General features: G+C 41.3%; 1 protein-coding gene across 1 annotated transcript in view; it reads left to right on the top strand.

Annotated features, from left to right (window-relative positions):
* ANKRD52 (ankyrin repeat domain 52) overlaps nt 1-16,735 on the top strand; it is an 81,814-nt gene extending 65,079 nt beyond the window's left edge. The window contains exons 25-28 of the mRNA XM_089479330.1: nt 1,537-1,619; nt 2,628-2,710; nt 8,614-8,705; nt 10,151-16,735. Coding sequence (XP_089335456.1) covers nt 1,537-1,619; nt 2,628-2,710; nt 8,614-8,705; nt 10,151-10,395 — 503 coding nt within the window. The 3' untranslated portion in view covers nt 10,396-16,735. The remainder of the gene's footprint in view (nt 1-1,536; nt 1,620-2,627; nt 2,711-8,613; nt 8,706-10,150) is intronic.
* The last annotated feature ends 4,212 nt before the right edge of the window (nt 16,736-20,947 follow it).

The following is a 20,947-nucleotide window of genomic DNA, read 5'->3' as shown; positions in this document are numbered from 1 at the left end:
GCATGCAAATGCAAGTAGATAAATAGGTACCACTTCGGTGGGAAGGTAACAGCGTTCAGTGCAGTCATGCTGGCCACATGACCATCAGAGCAGTCCTTGGACAACGCTGGCTTTTAGGCTTAGAAACTGATATTAGCACCGCCCCCTAATGTCAATTACGACTAGACATTCATGTCAAGGGACTACCTTTACCTTTACTTTTAGGGTGAGGCTCAGTGAGAAGAAAAAGGAGAGGCAAAAATTAAAATTTTAATTTTAATTTTAAATTAAAAATGTTTTTAATTTTCAAAAGATTTTAAAAGTTTTTTTACGTTTTTCTTTAAAAACATTTTATCAAATTTTAATTTTAATCACATGGATCTATGTATACGTAAATACATTTAGGTTGTGTATATGTAATTTAAATGTATAATTTTAATTGTTTATGTCACAACTATAATCATTACATTCAGTGTATATGGGAATTACGATTTATGAGTAACATTAATACAGAAAACATTACTAAGGATTCTGTATGGTGTGGCATGGGAAGAGGTCAATGAGGGGGTGACACCATGAGTTGCTGCACTTGGTGACACCAACCCTAAAGATGCCACTGAGTATCAAAATTATAATTTTACTTCTTTTGCTTCCATTGGTACCCCAAACATTCAGCATGGATTCTGTTGTCTTGCCTTATTGTAGGTTTTAGTCTGACCTTACTCTGTGGTAAAGTGAACGGCCAAACTGAGAGGCTCTCTGACTTCTTGAATGTAGAATTCATTTTTAAGGATTTCACATTTTTGACTTGATATATTAATGGGGTGTTTTAATTGTGTTTTAAAATTGTACTGTTTTATTGTTGTGTTTAAGCATCTTTTGTGAGCTGCCTTGAGTCCAATTTGGGAGAAAGGTGGCATATAAAATCAATAAATAATATGAATCTAGGAGATTGGTGAGAGAGAAGAAATGCAAAAATCTGATCCTAATATATCTCTTGAGCAATATTCAAACAGTCCCATCATTGTATCTCTATAAATATGCTTCTTTTCAAAGCAGTTATCAGTGGCCTGGTTGTACAAGTCATCCATAGGTGGTCTAAGCCAATTTAAATGTGAATCCCCATTGCTTAAAAATATAGACAGGAGGGACTTACTAGAAGGCAGTGGCATTCTGTGTTCTTGAAAGAAAGTCACTTAATGAAAACACAAAAGAAGTGCCTAGAACATTTAGGTTACCCTGTCAATCTAAATAAGACCTGTTCTACTATGGTGCTAGAACTCTGAAATTTCCATCAATTTGCTTTTGATCTTTCAATAACAGAAGCTATGTTCTTTTGGAAGACAGAACCATATCCCGTGTGTGTGTATAGAAGGGAGACTGTTTTCACTTACTCTTCTCCCATTTTGGACGGGTTTCCTGCTGCATTTTGACTTTTTCCTTAGCTTGTTAATTTCTTTAAAGGGTCCTTTTAAGGCAGGATTTTAATGGTTAAAAATAAATAAAATAGGTAGTAGTTTGTACTGCCCCTTACTTTGCTTTTCCACCTGTTTTCAGAGTTTCTGCTGTACAGAGCAAAAGCTGACCTAACTGTGCTGGATGTCAACAAGAACACAGCTCTTCACCTGGCCTGCAGTAAGGTATAGTACTTATGGATGGACCTGCAGGAGACAAATCCACTGGCTATCTTTTGGTATATCTTCTGGGTTTACTGGTGGGAATGCCCCTTTACTGTTCAGACTAAGAAACAGTCTTTAGGCAGACTTCCATATCTTGTACCCAAAGCAAAAGATTATTTCTTCCAAATAAAGATAGTTGCTGTTTGATCAATTCCCTCTCCCTCAAAAAACACTTGGATTTCTGCAAAATGTGGATTTTTTGTTTGCAAACAGTAGATGTATATAAATAGGAGATGAAATAGGTGTAGAAACCATGAGGAAACACAACCATGAGGAAACTGAAAGTTGAAGCTCTCTGAATCCATTATTTATGCCAAATAAAAATGCATTTCAGACATTTTTCAGAGAGCATGGACCTTTTCTATCTCGCTTTATATTTTTCACTAGCCTTGGGATTTTCCATCTTGCCTTAATGTTGTAGAGGACTGAATCAATTCACAGTTATTACTGTTTTTTTCTTAATGTCAGAGTCAAACATACACTGCTGCTGTTGGTAGGTTAGGTTAGAGTTTGTTTGAAGAACATGCATCTGGCTTCATAAATTTTACTGCTAATACTTAGTAGATACAAGATGCAGAAGAGCTGAAAGGCATTAGTGACAGCTGCCATTTCTTCTGTTTTTCCACTGATGCAATATTTAGTGAATTAGGAAAATGTAATTTCGGTTTCCCCCACAAGGGGACACTGCAACAATTTGAAACAGAAACTTTACTTGTCAAACATGTTTTCTTGCATAGCCCCACTTCTTTCAAGGATTAGATCTGTGACATGGGGTTCATATATGTGCTCCTCCATCCTTATCCTGACCAGTTCGCTCCTCCATTCCCAGGTTTCCTCTAATTATAGTTTATTATGACAACCATAGTTGCTCAATATTGCAAACACTATGTAGAGAAAACCTGGGTTCAGCTTAAGAGCCTGTTTTCAAAATAAAACATACTTTTTAATCATTTTATCTTATCTTTCCAGGGTCATGAAAAGTGTGCCTTGTTGATTCTGGGGGAAACCCAAGACCTTGGCCTTATCAATGCAACTAACAGTGCTCTGCAGATGTGAGTATTTGCACAGCTGGTAGAAATGAGGAATGCTTCTCTACGCTGGTGAGAGGAGAAATCCACACAACTTGAGTTTCTCTCATCACCACCCAGAGACAGACAGGAAGAGCAAAAGATCTTATGATAGCCAAAGAAAAAACTATGTTGACTCCTCCCCATTTGGCCACCTTAGAGACCAGTTCTTCTCACATCCCAGAGCTCTGTCTGTTTTTTGTTCATTTCTTTTTTGACTTAAGTTTTCAATTGCTCTTGGGTTAGATCTGTCTTCTCTTCTTTTTGCCCTTATTTACTTGGGGGAGGGGGGAGAGAAACCTTTTCTCTTTTTCTTCTGTACTTTATCTTCTTTCCCCCTCTGTGATGGCTTCATCAAGCAAGAAGGTTGATGTTGTTATCAAAAAGAAGAAGAAGCATGTTTCAAATGTCACTACTATGGATTGTGGAGGCACATCTATTGATCATGCTGGCCTAGAGCACTCTGATGGGGCATCAGGCTCTGCTTTGGAGAGGGCTCCTCTGCTGCTCAAACCTCTTCAGCAGATGATGAGGCAAGCTGCACCCAACTCCTTACCTTGTATGGCCACGTCAGCACCCGAGGGGGACATGGAGGTGATATTGGAGGAAGAGGAAGTGCCAGAGAGGGAAGCAGCAACTGCAGCCACACCTTGTAGCTCGCTGTGTCTCTTCCAAGAAGATGAACAAATTCAGGTTTCTTTCCCTTCCCCTTGGGGGTCTTACTAACTTCCAAGGGGTTCCAATTCCCCCCATGCATACACTTATAGGTCATGCACAACACCACAGATCCTGACTGCCCTTAGCACATCTCAGTTTCCCTACCCTTTTGCCTTGGAGCAGAGTGGTGATAATGGCAGTCATTTTGGGTGTGATTTTGAGTCCCCCAAGCAGTCACCCCTTCGTGTGTATCTGAATCTCAATTAAACAGTCAAGTGCAGAAAGTAGCACTTACAGCATACTCTCAAATAAATCTAAGAGAATTAGGCAGTCCCCTTATCTGTTAGGAGCAGCACTATTCTTCCTTAGTGCCCCCCCAGTGGGATTATGTGATTCAGTTATAATCTATTACGCCTTTAATAGTTATCTAATTCCTCCCACCCACTACCACCCTTCAAAGCATAAGGCCATTTGGCAGAGAGGACAATCCTGTCCATTTCAGCCCAGCATGTCCAGGCAATCGCCAATCTCCAGACAAATTTCCTGAACAGACACACCTTACTTCCTTGAGAATGGAGCCTAAACCTTGAGGTGTTTTTCCAACTGGAAAACATGTTCAAAACCTTTACTATGAACATGTTTGCATCTCTAATAAATCACAAATTCCCTAGATTTTGCACCAGGTTCTCTCATCTGCAAGTGGAGGGAACAGATGCACTGCAGTGCTGGTGGCCTCTGTAGGACAAAACAGACTGCTCCTTTGCACTGCCTTCTGGACAGCCTGGGAGCACGGTGTTTACATGCCGCACATTCCCAAGCCACCGGGAAGCCACCCAGCTGTTTACACAAGGCTGGCACACTTCCAGAACAGCATGAAGCTGGCTTCTGGCCGCAGTGTGGGTGGAAAAGCCGGCTTTTTGTCACCAGAAAAAGGAGAGGCTTCAAGACAGATTGGGGCTGTGGCATGTGGTTGCTGTGGCTCCAATCTGGCTTCAGAAGGGGTGGCTTCAAGCCTCCTCTTCTGTTCGTCTATTTTGCCCCTATGTCTCCTGTATCTTTTCCTTACCCTTCCTCTCATCGCCAGGGTGATCAGGAAGGTGAGGAAGGAGAAAGGCCAAGTAATACTCATCACTCCATACTGTGGGCAGAGTTGTGGCATTCTGGCTGTGTGGCATTCAGACGCTGCATGCTGCAGGAGAGCAGAAAAGCCGCCACCGCAGTGGAATGGTTGGCTGTTTTCCACCCCAAAAAGAAGCAGCGTTTTGCTTTTTTGGCCAGGAAAACACTTCAGGGCTGCGGCATGCAATTGCCGCACCTCCACAGCATCAAGCCTGTCTGTACTGGCCCTATGTTTCTCCATATCCAGATCTTCCCTTTAAACCTGAGGTGCTCTCTCCCTTTCATATGTCTGAGGAACTCATCTTTGCTTCTTTCCATCTTAATCACTTGCACTCATAGGAGACATTATGCACAACCTTGACGTGCATGAGGCACTAAAAATTAAAACAACTAATTTTGCTTATTTGTGTTCTTCAATCCAAACTCAGTGGGATGCAAGATGTCTTGTTCCACAATGACCACTCTGGCCCCATTCAGACTGGCATCAAAAATCTGGAAGGAACTGGGCTGATTCGGATGCCCCTCCCCCGAATCTCTCCGTTAGCAAGTGCCCACTACAAAAAGAGGGGCATTTTAAATCGAATGCATTCTGTGCCTGCTGTGAAGGTGCCTGCTGTCAATCAAGCAATCGTCATGGTGACATTTATGCAGGGGCATCGGAAGTGTCCTCCCCCCTCCTTTTTTTTAAAAGAGCCATGCACAAAATGCCCCAAAGTGTCAATTTTTTAAAAACCTCTTTTTTGTGTGTATGGCGGGATACAAACCGCCGCTTTGCGGCACTTCCCCGCCGCTGCCATTTGCTCCGCGCGGGAGCTGCAGCAGCCAAACCGCGCGGAGCAAAAAAGAAGCTCCATTTCGGAGCTTCTTCTTGCGGCGCACTGATGACGTCGCGAAGCGCCGCTGGCGCATTCGCGACGTCATAGGCGCTGCGACACGTCTGGACGCTATGTGTCCAGTACGTAAAGATGGCGGCGCCTATGTGGAAGGGGCGCCGCCATCTTGTACGTATAGGATACGTACTAGGGTTAGGGGGGTGCGGAAGCACCGCCCCTTTCTAACCCTAGTACGTATCCTATACATACTATATGGCTGTTTGTATCCCGCCAAAATGTGGGCATTTGGGTCAGATCTGCCCCTGTCCCCATTTTCAATCCCATGCAAGCTAATGCATCTCCCACTCCTTGCCCCCCAGAATGCCTCTTACACATGAAATGATGATGATGATGATGATGATGATGATGATGATGATGATGATAAATTCCTCACCTCAGAAATGCCAGTAAAGGATGCAATTGCCATGCTTTTTTTTTTGCTTTTAAAAGCAATTCAGGGCTGCCTCTGAATTCAGTAGCAAAAGCATGTATCATTTTGTCTAATTGACAAGAGCAAAAAATGTAACATTCCAATTGTAAGTCTAGCCCTTTGCAACATTTGTAACATTTCCCCTTTGCTGGAAGCGAGCAGATGAAAGGGAAAGTGCACAAGCTGCTAGTGCTGCTCTATCTGCCTCAAGAAAACAAATCATATTTGGTCAAAAATAATTAAAAAAATATGAAAAGGGGGGGGCCCTGATGTGAGCTCCGTTCATGCCCTGCCTTTGACCTGACCTGACCTGACCCATTTCCTCCTGCTAGAGGAGCTTTGCCATTGCCTTCCACTGAGGCTGAGAGAGTAGGACCTGTCAGTTCCAACTAAAGTAGACCCATGGAATCAATTGGGAATAAAATGGAAATGAAGCGCAGGCATTCCTGTAGCATCCTCATATGACACTAATAATAATAATAATAATAATCCAGGAGCAAGAAGAAGTGAAAGTAGAACAAGCAGCCTGATTTCCCTACATGCCCCAGCGTAGCCCTGCAACCCAATTCCCCCTGGAAATCCTCCTCCTCCTCCTCCTTCCTTCAGACCTTCTCCTTCCTCAGGGATGCCCATTGACCCTTTCCCCCAGCTCCTTCATCCTCTTCCTCCTCCTGCTCCGTTTTAGAATCCCCTCCATGGCTCCCTTCCTCCCACGGCCCCTTTCTCCTCCTCCTCCACCCCCCACCTCTCTCTGACAGCCCTCTGCAGCTCAAAAGTCACCCCTGATTTCCCCCTTTCCTCCTGTCACCCTTTGCATCCAGAGTCCCCTTTTTTCGGCTCTTTCCTCCTCCTCCTCCTCCCCCCTCCCTTCTGATGATGGGAGGGAATGCTCTGACCTCTGCCTGCCCCTGCCCCTAATCCTTCCCTAATTTGCCCCGATCATGATCGAGGGCAAGTTCTAATTTGGTGCAACCCGAGTCTTTTGGGAAAAGACGGATTTTAGCCCTAATCTGGATACCTCGGTGTATGGGGCATTTCCTTGTGCAAGCCCCGACATGGATTGTGACGGATTCGGATCCAATATGAACTTCACATGCAAGAATCGCTTTCAAACCCGTTTTTTTCTGTAGTCTGAATGGCCCCTTAGATCAAACCATACATCCTGGTAGCATACAACTTGACTGAACTACCTTACCCTGGTAACTTGATGGCTCACTCTTCTGCAGTTTTTTCTTCAATTGCTCCAGTTAGCAAAATTGGTAGGACTGCCACCTGAAGTACTCCTTCTTTCATTCATCGTTACAGGCTTGACAAGTTTAGGTCAGCAGATGCCGCCTTCAAGAACGTGGATACTGCAGGAGTTGATTAGGGACTAGGATGCAGTCACTACTCTCCCTTATAGTTTTTCAGATTGAGGGCTTGGTATGTCCTCTCACCAACCCAGAGAATGAATACGTACTGTGAAGGTGCACTCTGGGTTGTTGAGAGGAGGAATTTTCCCACTTTCTGTCATAACTGCTCAAAGTTTTATTTCTGGGGTGCAATGGATTTGTTTATCTTTTCCTGTTTTGCTATTCTTTTGAGTGCTCTGTGTTTAGACTTGGCTAGTGAGTGAACTGATCCATAAAATGGCTGGATGGGGAGGGAGGGAGTCAACTTAGTTTTTTCATCAGCTGTCGCAAAACTTTTTGTTCTTTATGTCTGTCTATGGGGAATGATGGGAGAAACCCAGGTTGTGTCGATTTCTCCTCTCAACAATGCAGAATGCACTTTTATGTTAAGTGCCCATGTAGCATTCTTCCCTTCTCACCTTCCTCAGTTTTATGGCTGTTAAAAAGCATTATACATACTAACAGTGAGAATTTAAAGAACAAAGGAAGATTGGGAACACAGGTATGGCAAATTAAAGCACATCCTTGTGGCTGCCAAGCATGGATAAAATTAAGGATGTTTGTTAAGTCCTATGAGACAGTGTTTTCAAATCAACAGAATCTTTTTTTTTAAAGCTCTCTTACAGTCATAATTGAAGAAGCATCTAATGTTCATTTAATTTTGCTTTCCCATCTGTACCTTTTCATGGGAAACTTTTTGCCAGCTCTAGCCATTTGTCTTTCAATCTCAATATCATCTGCCCTGACTTCTTTTAGACCTTTGAAGTGGCAAAGAACTTTTCTAGGTTTTTTTTAATTAGCATACCAGGGTTTTAATCTGGTACCTTTTGCATGTAAAGCATATAGTCTACATTTCCAAAGTTTAAGGTTGTTGAATTATTGTTATGCTTCCTAAGTTTTCTTCTAATCAGTCACCTATTTCAGCTACAGTCTGAAGAAATACTCTTGGCTAAGAGCTATCTGTTTATTAAACAATGAACATTTGCTACAACAACACCAATGTCAGTACTTTTATATATAATACATTTATATATACATTTATATATAAAGGACTGACTTTAGTAATATTACCTTAAAATACCAGCTTTTTTCCTGTACAGCAGCCTATTACTGATTGCAGTCTCTTAAATTTTTGAAGATCTGCCATTTGCTTCTGAAAACACATAGTAAACATTTGTTGTGGAATAAAAGCTAAATATTCTTTCCAAGTTTTACAAAATTCATTGGAGGAAAGACTCAGCTCTTTTAACTCATAGTTCAAAGAGCTGTGTAAAATGATGTTCTCTTTTACTATGTGATATTCTTGTCTTGCAATATGAGTCCAATAGCTTATGGCTGCCCTCAATTCCAAGAGACAGGTCCTGTCCCCTCTACCAAGGTTTGTCCAGTAACACTCCTTTCTCTTCCTGCTGTGCACAGGCCACTCCATATTGCAGCCCGAAATGGATTGGCCTCTGTTGTTCAAGCTCTGCTGAGCAGAGGTGCCACTGTACTTGCTGTTGATGAAGAAGGTGCGTATTTTTCATGCCTGGATACTCTTCTAGATGAGTGGGGTCAGGTACAATGGCATATTTTCTTCCCTAGGGGGAAGGGGACTTCCAACAGGATGCATTTAGGTGCTCCGGTTAAGTAGTAAGGCAGGGATCACATGCCAGTAATTTTTTGGTTTATTATTAGTGACTGTTGGCTCATCCTCCACTTCAGCCTGAGACAGCACTGGAAGCTTCTCACTACACACTTCCAGCACTAGTGGGCAGAAACATGAATGAGGAACATAAATCCCTCCAGATGTTGGACAGCAACTCCCATCATTTTTCTCCATTGTGCTGGCTAATGATGGTTGCAGCTGAATAACATCTAGAGAATCAGATGATTCTCCATTTCTGGCATAGAGGGGAATGGGGAATAATTGAGAGAGCAGAGCCAAGGAGTTTCTAATTGTATGAGGGATATAAGAGCGAATAAGAGGCAGTGTTGGTTACAGCTGGGTAAGGCATGACATCTTCTGGATTTCATTGTCCTTAATTTCTTGTTTCTTAAGACCAAAAGAATGTCTTGACATTCCTGCTTTGTTGCAGAAAGTGGTAATGGAATAGGAACAGTGAATATCAGCTGCAGTGGTGTCACTAGAGGTATGCTGACCACACCGGCTGACACCCCAGAGGGGGGTTTCACCTGGTGGGGCAGTACACCTGGAAGGACTGACACAGCTACAAGGCAAGTAAGAAAGGGTGCTTTCCTGCTTGTCCAGCAGTTGTACAGGATCCTAAATAAACCTTCTGGAGGCCACAGCACTGCTCCCCCCCCCCCAAGTTGTGGCAGCTACTGGGGGTGCTGATGTTCTGCAGTCCTCTCTGCTCTGGTTTCCCTTAGAATGTAGGAGGGGTGGTGCTTATGTGTAGGTGTCTGGGCTGGGCAGGCATCTCTCAAGCAGGAAATGTGTAACCTGTAGGAGAGCCTGAAAATATACTTGCAGGCTTGGGAAAGAGAGCAGTAATGAGAATGGAATTTGTAGCAGATGCATTGGTAATATATATTATAAACATGTATACTGCTCTTTAGGTACAAATGGACCCCAACGGTGTAACAGCTTTTTGCTATGTCTAAATAAGGGTATGCCAGTTTAGGACTATGTCAGTAGCGTTAGTAAAGGTTGGCTAATATGGGAAACCCAGACTGCCACCTGATTAGTTACTTCCTTCAAGGAAAAGGAGAAAACCTAAGTCTCTCCAGGCATAATATGATTGCTCCAGTGCTCCCAGAGAGACCTTTCTCCCAGTGCTGACTATCACTGTTCACTACCACCGCAGTTCATGAGGTACTGCAGAGGTGTTCTGCAGAGTGTGCAGTAGTTGGTCCCTCTCTTGGAAAACACAGCACTACTACTCTTTGGGTGGACGGGGTTTAAGTATGTGTATAGCTAGGGTTGACCTTGCCTGTCTGTCTGTTTTTACAGGCCATACCCCAGCCTTGGCTTGCGCCCCTAACAAAGACGTTGCCGACTGCCTGGCACTTATCCTTTCCACCATGAAGCCTTTTCCACCTAAAGACGCCATCAGCCCTTTCAGCTTCAACCTCCTCAAGAACTGCGGCATTGCTGCCAAGACAGCAGCTTGCAGTGCCCTGCCCAATGGGAACAGCTGCCCCTACACCAAGGATAGACACAATGCCATCGGCTTAGATGGCTGTTACTCCGAGTAGCTTAAAAAAACCATGATGGGTGATCTGATATCTTCTATTTATTTAGGAATTATATAAATATAGGACACTTTAAAGGAGAACAAGACTGGGATAGGCCATCCAAAATGGCTGGAAAAGAGTGGTGGAGGATCTCAGCTTCTGCTTCCTATCTAGACTCCTGGTTTGACCACTAGCATCCCTTACTGTCAAAATTAATAAGATAGCCATGTGGCTCATAAACTAATTGATAGTTGTTTGATCTTATTAAATAATTCTGCTTTATTAATTCGGGTATAAAAAAACAGCCCATGAAGCCTAAAATAATCTATTTGATATCTGCTGTTCCCTATCCTTCAGCCAAATGGTTTTGTCTGTTGGTTCTGAGTCTGCCACTTGGTTAACTTCAAAATGGCCAGTTTTTTAAATTCCCAGTTCCTCTGGCTTTGGCGCGTTCAAGAGCTAAAGAGCAAACCCAAACTAGTTTCATGTGGTGCTTGCTGAGTTGCAAGGCCCAACTCTTAATTGGTGGGATTTGAAAGTGTGAACCTTTTAAAATCGACCCATCCCAGGCTTCCCATTTAACTAGTTCCCACTCATTTTGTAATATATGTCTACATGCTTTACAGCTGAAAACATTCTTTTTGTTAGGCTGTGAGGTCTAGGTGGGGAACAGAAGCCTGAATTTCTCCATGTTTTTATTTGGCATGAGTGTTGTGGTAAACAAAGGACCGCCAAGAAGGGCAGCAGCTCCTGGCAAAGTGCCACTATAACTGCTCCTTCCTTTCTAGTAATTGTGTGTGTGTGTGTGTGTGTGTGTGTGTGTGTGTGTGTGTGTGTTCGCTCACATGTGTGTGATGCTTGCCCTTTTTGATTCCAGTGAAAACACTTGAATTGAGAACTACTGTACCTGGGACACTAGGATACCTTAGGCAGCTCGTATTCCCTTGTATGCAAAATGGGTGCTGTTGCCCAGCTGACTGCGGTCCTCTCTGATAGTTCATGTATGCGCTGCCAGAATTATCCCCACCACCATATCAGGCACTTTAGGGATTTTCTCTTTTTGGAGGCTGATCTTTGTTTTTTGTGGGTGGAATGGGAAGGAGGAATTATAAAATGTTGGATCCCCAAAGAGAATTTCCTTCATGGCTCCTTCCCTTCTTTGTGTTGTGCAGTGTTCCCACTTTAGGCAAGTCAGTGTTGCTTTTTTTTAAAAGAAAGAAATTATTTATAAAGAAAAAAGAGGCATTTATCCTTTTAAAAGCAACAAAAAGAGCTTTTGCAAGGAAAACAATGCACTTCAGAACCTTAACAATCCTCCATTTGTATTTATAATTTGTCCCTCTAGGATGCCCTCCAGCAGGTTTCATTGGGGCTTATCTGTGTTTTATGTATGTAGATATTTCCATGGATAGGATTAGTGTGTGTGTTTCTTTCTATTTTAAAATTTGTATTTATTACACATTTAAGTGTATGCACTGTTTCCCCCCCTTTTTGTACTGTAAATTGTATCATGCATAGAAACTTACAAAAAAAATATCATATCACAAGTACATTCAAAGCCAAAGATTGGGATGTAGCAATTGGTTGAGGGTTCCCAGGGCAAATGCTTTTGATCCAACAATCTTTCCCTCCTCTTTCCCAGTTCTGCAGTATTGTGCTGGTTCTTGGACCAGCGGTTGGCAAAGTCTAGGAGATTTGCAGAATGAATTGTTTGAGAATGTTGGACATCTGTACCAGTGAGCTGTTAGGGATAAGTATCTCCGTGAAACAACTAGTTTTCATAGTCCCCAACCACTTCCTCTTATGGAATTAGCAAGACTGTTAAGGAGAAAATATGAGCCAGCTTCATGCTTGAACCATCCTGCTTCATGGTGCATTTTTACACTTTAAAAATGTAAATATATATATAAAAATATTAATTACAGTTTCTTTAACCAAAAATTTACATGGAAAGCCAATCTTCCCCTGCCCCAGTTTTATACTGATCTTGTGAAATGACATCGACACAACTTGCCATTTCCTTAGCCTTGTTTACTTGGGCACTGATTAGCTTCTCAAGAAATTCAGAAAATCAGAAATTAGTCAGCTTTCTTTTTTTTTAAAAAAGGAACTTAATCCAGATACACAAAAGACAAAATAAGGTTTCTCCTCCTTTTGGCACTGTTTAATTTACCAAAGCCAAATTCCTAGAGCCAAATATAGAAGCCACAATCTTGTCATTTGGCAAGCAGTGCGTTTTAAAGAGAGATTCCCAGTTTTCATTTTATTTTCCTTTTATTTACCCCCCACCACGACCAAATGGACTCTGTCTTCCCCACAGACATTTGCATATCATTCTGAATCAGCTGTTTAAGCATTAGCTGAACATTTTGTTCGTTTGCTGTATATTGGATAGTTTGCAAAAACTGGGGGCCTTAAGGTAGCAAGTTCTAGTCTTCTAACAAACCCAGCCATTTCCTTCAAATAAGCCTTCCACAAAGACTAGGGCGCTACTAGCTTAGCTGTTTTTCTTTCTTTGATGCCCAAGGAATCTTTAGAGATCTTTTCACTTTGCAGCTACTAGATATGAACGTATTAAGGTTTTAATGCACTTGCCAAAAAGCACAGCAACAGCCTGTTGCAAGTTGGCTGTGAGTTTCCTTGCTGCACTATGATCAGGTTAGTTTTCTGTGCCCTCAGTTGCTTCAAGTTTTCTACCTTGAAAGAAAGTATTAACCTTTCTACACCAAATACCTCACGTTGGAATAGAAATGAACAAAACTTGAATTAAGCATCCACTTTCCTCCCCCACCCCCTCTTTTTAATACAGAAAGGTCCTTTCCCTCACTGTTGAGTGGGAGAGTTGAAAATAATTTAAAACCCTTGTTTACATTGTTTTTTTAAGGTACTAGCAATTTGCAACTTAACAAATTGCCTAATTTTATTTTTGCCTTTTAAGCACATTTCCCTTGCCCTGCCACCCAAGAGGGGAGGGGAGGACAGGTTGTAGGGAACTAAGTCTGAAGCCACACCTTTAAACCCCCCCTTCCCTTTTAAGGGCTAAAGTTTAATCCTTTTCTAAGAGCCAGAAACCTCTATGGAAAGGCTTTGGACTGAGACGTTTAGAAAAAAGTGGCAAGGGAGGGGATACTATATGCTAATGGTTGTGCTACAATTTGGAAATACGTATCATTCCTTGGATGTTCTTGAGCATTCTTGACTTTGCACTCTCACCTGTACCAGTTAATAGAAACCAATTTTTGTTACTCAGTGGAATATGTATTCCTGTCCAAAAAAAAAAAGCATAGCAGAGGTATAGCTTTACTTCAGAATGGAAACATTTGTGCTCCTGTGTGTAGAGTTGAGGTTAGTGCTCCTCATGATTTATATCAGTCATCTGTGATGGAGACCTACAGTTGTTGGTTGTGGAGTGTTAACAGAGGTGGAGAGCCAAGGAGATCTAACTGTCTGAGTAGCACAATTCTTTGAACAGCAGGTATGGCCCTCTCAGTTTTTATCTCTGTTTTAAAAACCAAAAGGCATTGGGGGAGGGAGTGGTGTGAGTGAGTGAGTGGGTGAGTGAAATGGGAATAGGCTTTCCAAGATCATTTCAAAACAAGGGAATCTCTTAACCCTTGAGATATGCTTGCATTTCCTTTTCTTTTATTAAGATTGTAGCAGATTGTTACACATGTTTTCTTTTTATTAACAGGGAAAAATAATAACCTGACACTTGATCATTTTTTTAGTATATTCTTGCTGGTAATGTGTTCCTCTTCTCATATGTCAACATAAAAATTCAATATAAGACAATCAATGTGATCTCTTTAAGGGCTCCAGTGTTCTTAGCTCTGTAGTATCATGCATTAATATTTTTATGCTCAATTTTGCCCTTATTTTTTTCCCTTTTTCAAAATGATGATGATGATGAAGAAGAAGAAAATGGAGTGGGGAAAATTACAGCAACGCATACCTGAATTAAAAATATTTCAGTAAATAAATCAATAAAATAAAGAGGCGGAGGCATAAATTAGGTGGATGGTGGAGAAATGTGGCCAGTTTTGTTGTAGTTTCCAGTCTTGTTCTCCTTTAATGTTGTTAATGTGTACATTTTGACAGCACAGCTTGACAATTTAAGTAATAATCAAAGTGTCTGGTGGTAATAACTTGCATTTTTGTGCTAAGATGAGAGTTGGTTTCCCTAGTGCATTGTAAAAGAGGGCTGGAGGCAAACTTCCTTTTTACTTCCTATCTTGTCTTTTCTTCTGTTCCTCTGCCCTTCTGCCCAGTATTGTGAAAGCACATTTGGCCTAAGGATGTGCAGTATTTTATTTTATTTTTTTGCAGGGTTGGGGAAAGTGGAATGTTGTTTTCTTTTTGCAGATATCTCACTTACTGTTTGTTCCTATTGCCACCCTCTTTAGGAACAGGATTTTGAACATAACATCTTTTTGACCTCAATAAACACTTTCAGATCTTTCAGTCCCCTCCCCTAAATAATCTGTTTCAAAAGCAATCATTGAGCTTCCCTCCTTAACCAAATAAGGAAGTTTCTCTCTAGCCACCTTTCTTCAAAGCACTTGCTTTACAAGTAAAATAAGCACTTTTGTTTAAAAGCATGAGGGTCTAGTTCCCCCTTTTTATAGCAACCCATAGGAGAAAGGCCAGCAAGGGGAAATGGGATCAGGAGGTGTTTGGTTTTGCTTTATTTTCATTTGTTTGTTTTTAGTGGGGTGGGATGTGGGCAATTCTTTTAATTAACTTCATGTCTTTAGAGAATTAATGAACAAAGGGAAGTTGTGTTTGGGAAAAAAACAGCACAAATACATTTCAGCTTGACAAGTGTATTTGCACTGCCATTGTTAGATAAATGGGCCACCCACTGGGAGCCCAGCTGAGCCATATAACTATTGACAAACACTGAATGTAAATGTCCTTGTAGAGGACAAGTACTGGGAAGCTATAAATTGATCTTATATTCCTAAATGGGCACTTCAGCAATTTTGAAATAACCAGTCCTGTTAAGATGATGCTGTTCTCTCTTTTCTTTCTTTATTTTGCTTTTTTTTTTGTTCCCAAGTTTCTGGAGAATAAGAAAATTTTCATTATTTTTTATTACTGCTACTACTACTACTACTACTATCATTTTAAAACTTCTTTTGCCCCCCTGGAGTGGGAAAATCATGAAATACCTTCCTCTCCTCTGCTTTACACACACAGCTCTAAGGTAAGAGATGAATTATGAGTGGATGAGTACCAGAGTCCTAGAAAAGTATTATGTAAATTAGACTCCAGAATACCTGCATGCTGTCCATTATAGCCTCTTTGTTTGTTGGTGGCAGTAGTTTTCAAACTGGATTCTGTGGAGCCTGTGGGGACATTTATCAAGGCTCCTGGAGGAAAAGTTCTGTAGTGGTTGCCAAGATGGTGTACAAAGTTGCATGGGCTACCACTGTCAAACTTATGTGTTGCTTAGTTACAGAGAAAGCTTGGGTGCCCCTTGGGGCCAACCCTCAGTTTATGCAGGACAACATACCTGGCTGGCTCTTGATGTAACTGAGAGTAAATCCAAGGACCTAGCCCAGAGTCCCTTGTCTCATGCAGTGGTTCTATGGCCAATGAGGCAAGGGATACTTGGCAGACAAACTGATGTGGAAAGATTCCTCTTGTGGGTAGGAATGTTGAAGTCCCAATTGGTTTAAGATGCACCAGAGCATCTGAAGGCCTTGGTGTGTGCGTATGTGGTTCTGTTCAGCATTTAACAGAAGCAGCCAAATACTCACTTCCCCTTTCCCCTCTGCACCTATTAATAGAAAGTGTATTTCCACAATTTCCACCTTTGTCTCTCCTTGCCCCTTGTTTTTCCCAAATAAAATACTTCCATACAGACATTTTGTGTAACTCAAATCTGATCACATATCCCCCCCCCCCGCATCCATTAGTGCCAAAGGGACCACAAAGTAAAAGAAAAGAAAAAGGGGGGGGGGCAATCTGTTAGTTGCAAATGCGAACTTCATTTGCAGTGCATTCACACTGCAAGCCCAATTTACCTTAACCTGGGGTTGACTTTTGTTTTGAAATACAGGAAAATAGCAGGGGAGAAAACCTCTGCAGTTGGATTTATTTAAAGTCTCTTCTCTGGGCTCAGTTCTGGGGGATTTACTGGTGAACGTGGAGTGTTGTAAAAGCAAATTTGGCTTCAGTGCCATTTAATTCCTTAAAAAACTATCAGTGTTGGTGGAAAAAGAAAGAGAAATTAAGATATGCATAGAAATTTCCTACCGGAAGAAAGGACATAGATGATGATAGTGAACTACGGAATGGTGGCTTCATTTGAATAATTAACATTGGGTCAAAGAAAAGTCCTTGAGGTAACATTATATAGAAGATATATCAGGGTGGGGCGGGAGGGGGTTGAATCTTTAAGGACTCTTTTAAGGCATCTGTAGCAAGTTCTTGGTGTCTTTCCTTCAATATCCTATGTGTAAATGCTGCACCTATGTATATTATGCACATAAAACATTTCTTCTGAATAAGATAGGACAGACCTCATCACCAGTCAGGTATAAACTATTCTTCCTCTTCTGTGTGTCAGTTTTCCAGTTTGTGTGTGTGCGTATGTGTGTGTGTGTGTGTGCGCACACATGTGCGTATGTGTTATCTGTGCGATGAGCATCTTTTCAAATTCACTTTCGGTGCAAAAATAAAAGGGATTTTAAAAAAGGAAAAGAAAAATAGCCTTACTTTTAACTCCAACCTTGTCTTATTAATTTGTCAACTTGAATATAATAAAGCAAAGTTGCATGAAAGTCTTTGAAACTAGCTGAGCCTTGTATGCAAGGTGGATGGCAGTAAACTTTTTTCTAAACAAAAAATTAGTATGCAATTTCAGCTGCACTTGGTTCTTTCCAAAATTCCTGCTTTGTTTTCTTTAAAGAATGATGCAGGGTGGGTTGACTATGCCAGCTTGTGCCTGCCTTCCCTTCTCAAAACCTTGGGAAGTGGTTTCCCCCACATATATTGACAATAAGAAAGACCTGTTTAGCACTGCATGAGTAACCTCTAATTGTATTTTTTAAAATAAGACCAGCATTTTCGGAAAGTGAGACTTTAAAATTTTGTTTAAACATCACCTGAACAGATGGTGTAGAGGGATAATATATTGAAGACATTGCCACCCTTATAGAGCTCTAAAGGGTGCAAATGTTAATATAAAAGCTGTAGCAAAAAAGTCACAGATGTTTGTGATCAGAGCTAGTTTTCAAATTGGTAGAGAGAAAAAAAGCACTGCTGCTTGTAGGAATAACTGGAAATGAGAAGAATATCCTTTGCTCACAGGAGTTGTGAAGTTACCGAAGACCAAACATTTTGCAAAACATCAGGCGATAGTGTCTTTTAGTTCAGATTAGCTATTCTGTTATCTCAAGATATTTGAGTGTTTAATGTTATCTGATCTGCATAAGTCATTGGCTGCATATTGGATAGACTTGCAAATTGCACCCCCTTATATAAGTGCTTTGTCAGCAGTGGCAACTACCTCAGGAGAAAGCATGAATTGTCCTGAGCTCTGGAAATGGCTTGTGACTTCGTCTTTTGGTGTGGGTCTTGGACCAGCATGTGTATGTGTTGTTTTTCTCTATGGATATAGGAGGATTTGTATTTGGCCCCAATCATCGTCACAGCCCAGTACATCCACACTGGATTGGTCAGATTGATTATAGGGGTTAGGAAAACTAGTTCCATAATGTGCCCTTCCAGATAGATGTGTGTGTGTTGTAACACACAGATGCAAACACACATGTATTTTGTACGTCTGCCAGTATCTGCCTGGCTATCACCTTGAACCATACTTGCTTTTGTTAAATGCATTAAAACAATCCTCCCCAATGGTTCCCTTTTGATTAACACAGAACCAGTATGCCAAGAGAAAATGGAGTAGATGTAAGGAGATCTCCTCTGAAAAGTTGATTTTGCAGCATTTGTTACTTGTGTCAGGAAAGAAGTTTGGGCTCTCATTCTCTGGGCATTGCCTTAATTCCTGAATTTTGCACTGATGTGTTGTCTGGCCAGTTGGGGGATTTCTTAAGCAAATGGGAGTGGGTGTGGGGAGGGGGAAATGAAGGGATGAATCATGCATACTTTGATGTGGGAGGGAAGGAGACAAGTGTTGTCAAGTGACCAAAACCAGTCTTTCTGTATGTGGTAGAATGAACACATGTAGCCTTGTACCCAACGTCAGGTGACAGGTGGAGACAGTACCCCTTTGCTCTGTTGAGTGAGCAGCATGTTTGTATATTTGAAACACAAAGGTCTTGGTGCACCTTTTAGAAAACTCTAGTGGTTAAGATGCAAAATTAAAAACCTTTCCCACTGCTAGCAGAAGCAAATTCAGTGACATCCCTGCTTGGAGCTAGTTTTCAATGTGCAGAAATCCAAAAACTTTGGCCTGTGTGAAAGCAATGAAAGGAAGGGAAGCTAGAAAGACTGAAAAGAGAATAGGGCATAATGGCAACCAGTGTTAGCTGCCAACTGTTAGTATTTTGAAAGGTCTGTTTCATGGGTCCACTTGAAGGTGCTTTCCAAAATGGCTGCTCATATTTCAGTATTTGTATGTTGAACTGAGCTTTCTTGAAAATTGTAGTTGAGAGAAGCTTCCTGTGATGTCTTGGATGTGTTGCAGTGGTCCAGGTGGTGTTGGCATCTGCTGCTTGTCAAAATTTATGTAGTTGACAAGTGAAAATGTGTTTAAAGGAATTTTGTTGGTATGTCTCCAAGGTGCTTTTATTTATCTCCTCCCCCATAGCTTCACCCAGGAGTGTATACCTTATTGCTCCCATTGATTTCTGCTTCCTTCAGAATTTTGCAGTGCCATGCGAAAATACAGGCTTCAGATCAAACATGAATATTGTGTTGCAGGTTTACTCTTTTTAAAAACAAAGCATATTAAACATTCCAGAAGCTTGAGAGATATAGAGTGCATGTAGCTTCTTTATTTACAAGGAGCATCTTGTGGGGAGATAAAACAAATTGTACAGATTGTTCATCCTGTAGCCAAAAAAGGCTAAAAAATGAATGATGACCTTTGCCCAAGGATAGGTGGCAGGTGTGTCCTTGTTAGGTGAGGTATTCAAGAAAAGGAATATATTACCAACATTTCCTCACATATTCTGCCTACCATCTCAGAGCAGATGTATAACTCCCCTACCTAGCTGTAGGCCAAAATAAATTGACCTTCCTTATTCCCTCCTCCTGTTTTAAATTATTATTTCATCTCCTGCCCAAACACATACTTGCAGGACATGCAAAGTTCTTTATCTTGCACAGAAGGTAACTGACTGATGTGCCCTTCCTAAAGTGAACTACCCTTATTTGTAAAGCCTTATAAAGTATGTATGATTGGAATCAACATAACGATTTGAGTGTATTGCATCTCAGGTGTAATGGAGAGATACGGCTAACAATCTGGTTTCTTATGTTCTAAACTTCGGTTCTGACCCCAGAACCTGTACATACTATCCCAATATTTAGAAAACACTATGGTCATAAAGGCTTCTCGTTCTTAATGCTTTTAGTTTATCTTCCTCTTCTGTGCTAGCTCAAGGATGTAGAACAGTGATGCTTATTTTCACTGGTTCTTGACACCACCCTTGTCTCTTACCTGCCCTGCTGTCTTCAGGGCAGAAAAAATTTGCTTCTTCTGCTGTTTAGGGAGCATTGTGAGTAGAATTTGTGGTTAGCTGTTTTTCATGTGGATTTAAATAACATTGAAATCAGGAGTGCCTGCAGCACAGGAATTTTTCCTTCTGAAATTATGATGGAAACCCAAGGTTTGGCCCATCTCCCCCCCCCCCCCCCAGGCAATAGAAAGAGTATGCTGTATGCTTTGCACTGAGTTAATAGTTTATTTGTGCTAGTTGTAGATGTTTTAAGGACCTCCTTTCCCAAGTCATTCTATTTCCTTTATTCGTTACCTGAGGAACTCTGTAACCTTCCTGCCTTGCAAACTCTGAATTTTCACATCTTTTGGAAGAAGAAGAGCAGGAGGGGGGGTCTTCTACATTGTCTGTGCTTCAAAAAAAGTCTGCTAATTTTTAGCTAGTGTGGCTCTTCTGTCCCTATTCTCACCCTGCAGTAAGATGATGCCATGGTTGTGTTTTGTAGACTCAGACTCAGACTAACAGTTTGGTTAGGTGTCAGTTAGTGGTATTTTCTTTGTTTGGTCTTTGTCCTCCTTTTTCACACCAAAAACAATTCTTTTGTTCCTGGAGGATGGAATAAGTATAGTGATTGTTTTTTCTGTTCTCTAACATTTAATTTCTCCCCTCCTTTTACACAGAAAATAGTACTAGCAAAGTAATAGACCTTTTTAGTTGCAGAACCTGTGCCCATCTTTCACTGTAATAAAATTTCGTCATCTCAGTGTGAATGGTGGTAATCTGTTTGCATTGCTAATATTTGCAGGTGTCTGACGACCTAGGTATGATCCTTCAGAGGCTGGAGTCCTGTTGGTTAGTCCTGACTAGAGTAGGTTCATGGAATCAATTACTGAATGGTCAGTGAATATGTAGGTATTTCCAGTGACTTCAGTGGTGTT

The sequence above is a fragment of the Sceloporus occidentalis genome, unplaced genomic scaffold, assembly GCF_023333645.1.
Source record: "Sceloporus occidentalis isolate IW3139 unplaced genomic scaffold, rSceOcc1.0.p SCAF_1, whole genome shotgun sequence".
NCBI lineage: Eukaryota > Metazoa > Chordata > Lepidosauria > Squamata > Phrynosomatidae > Sceloporus > Sceloporus occidentalis.
This window is presented reverse-complemented; position numbering and strand designations above follow the sequence as displayed.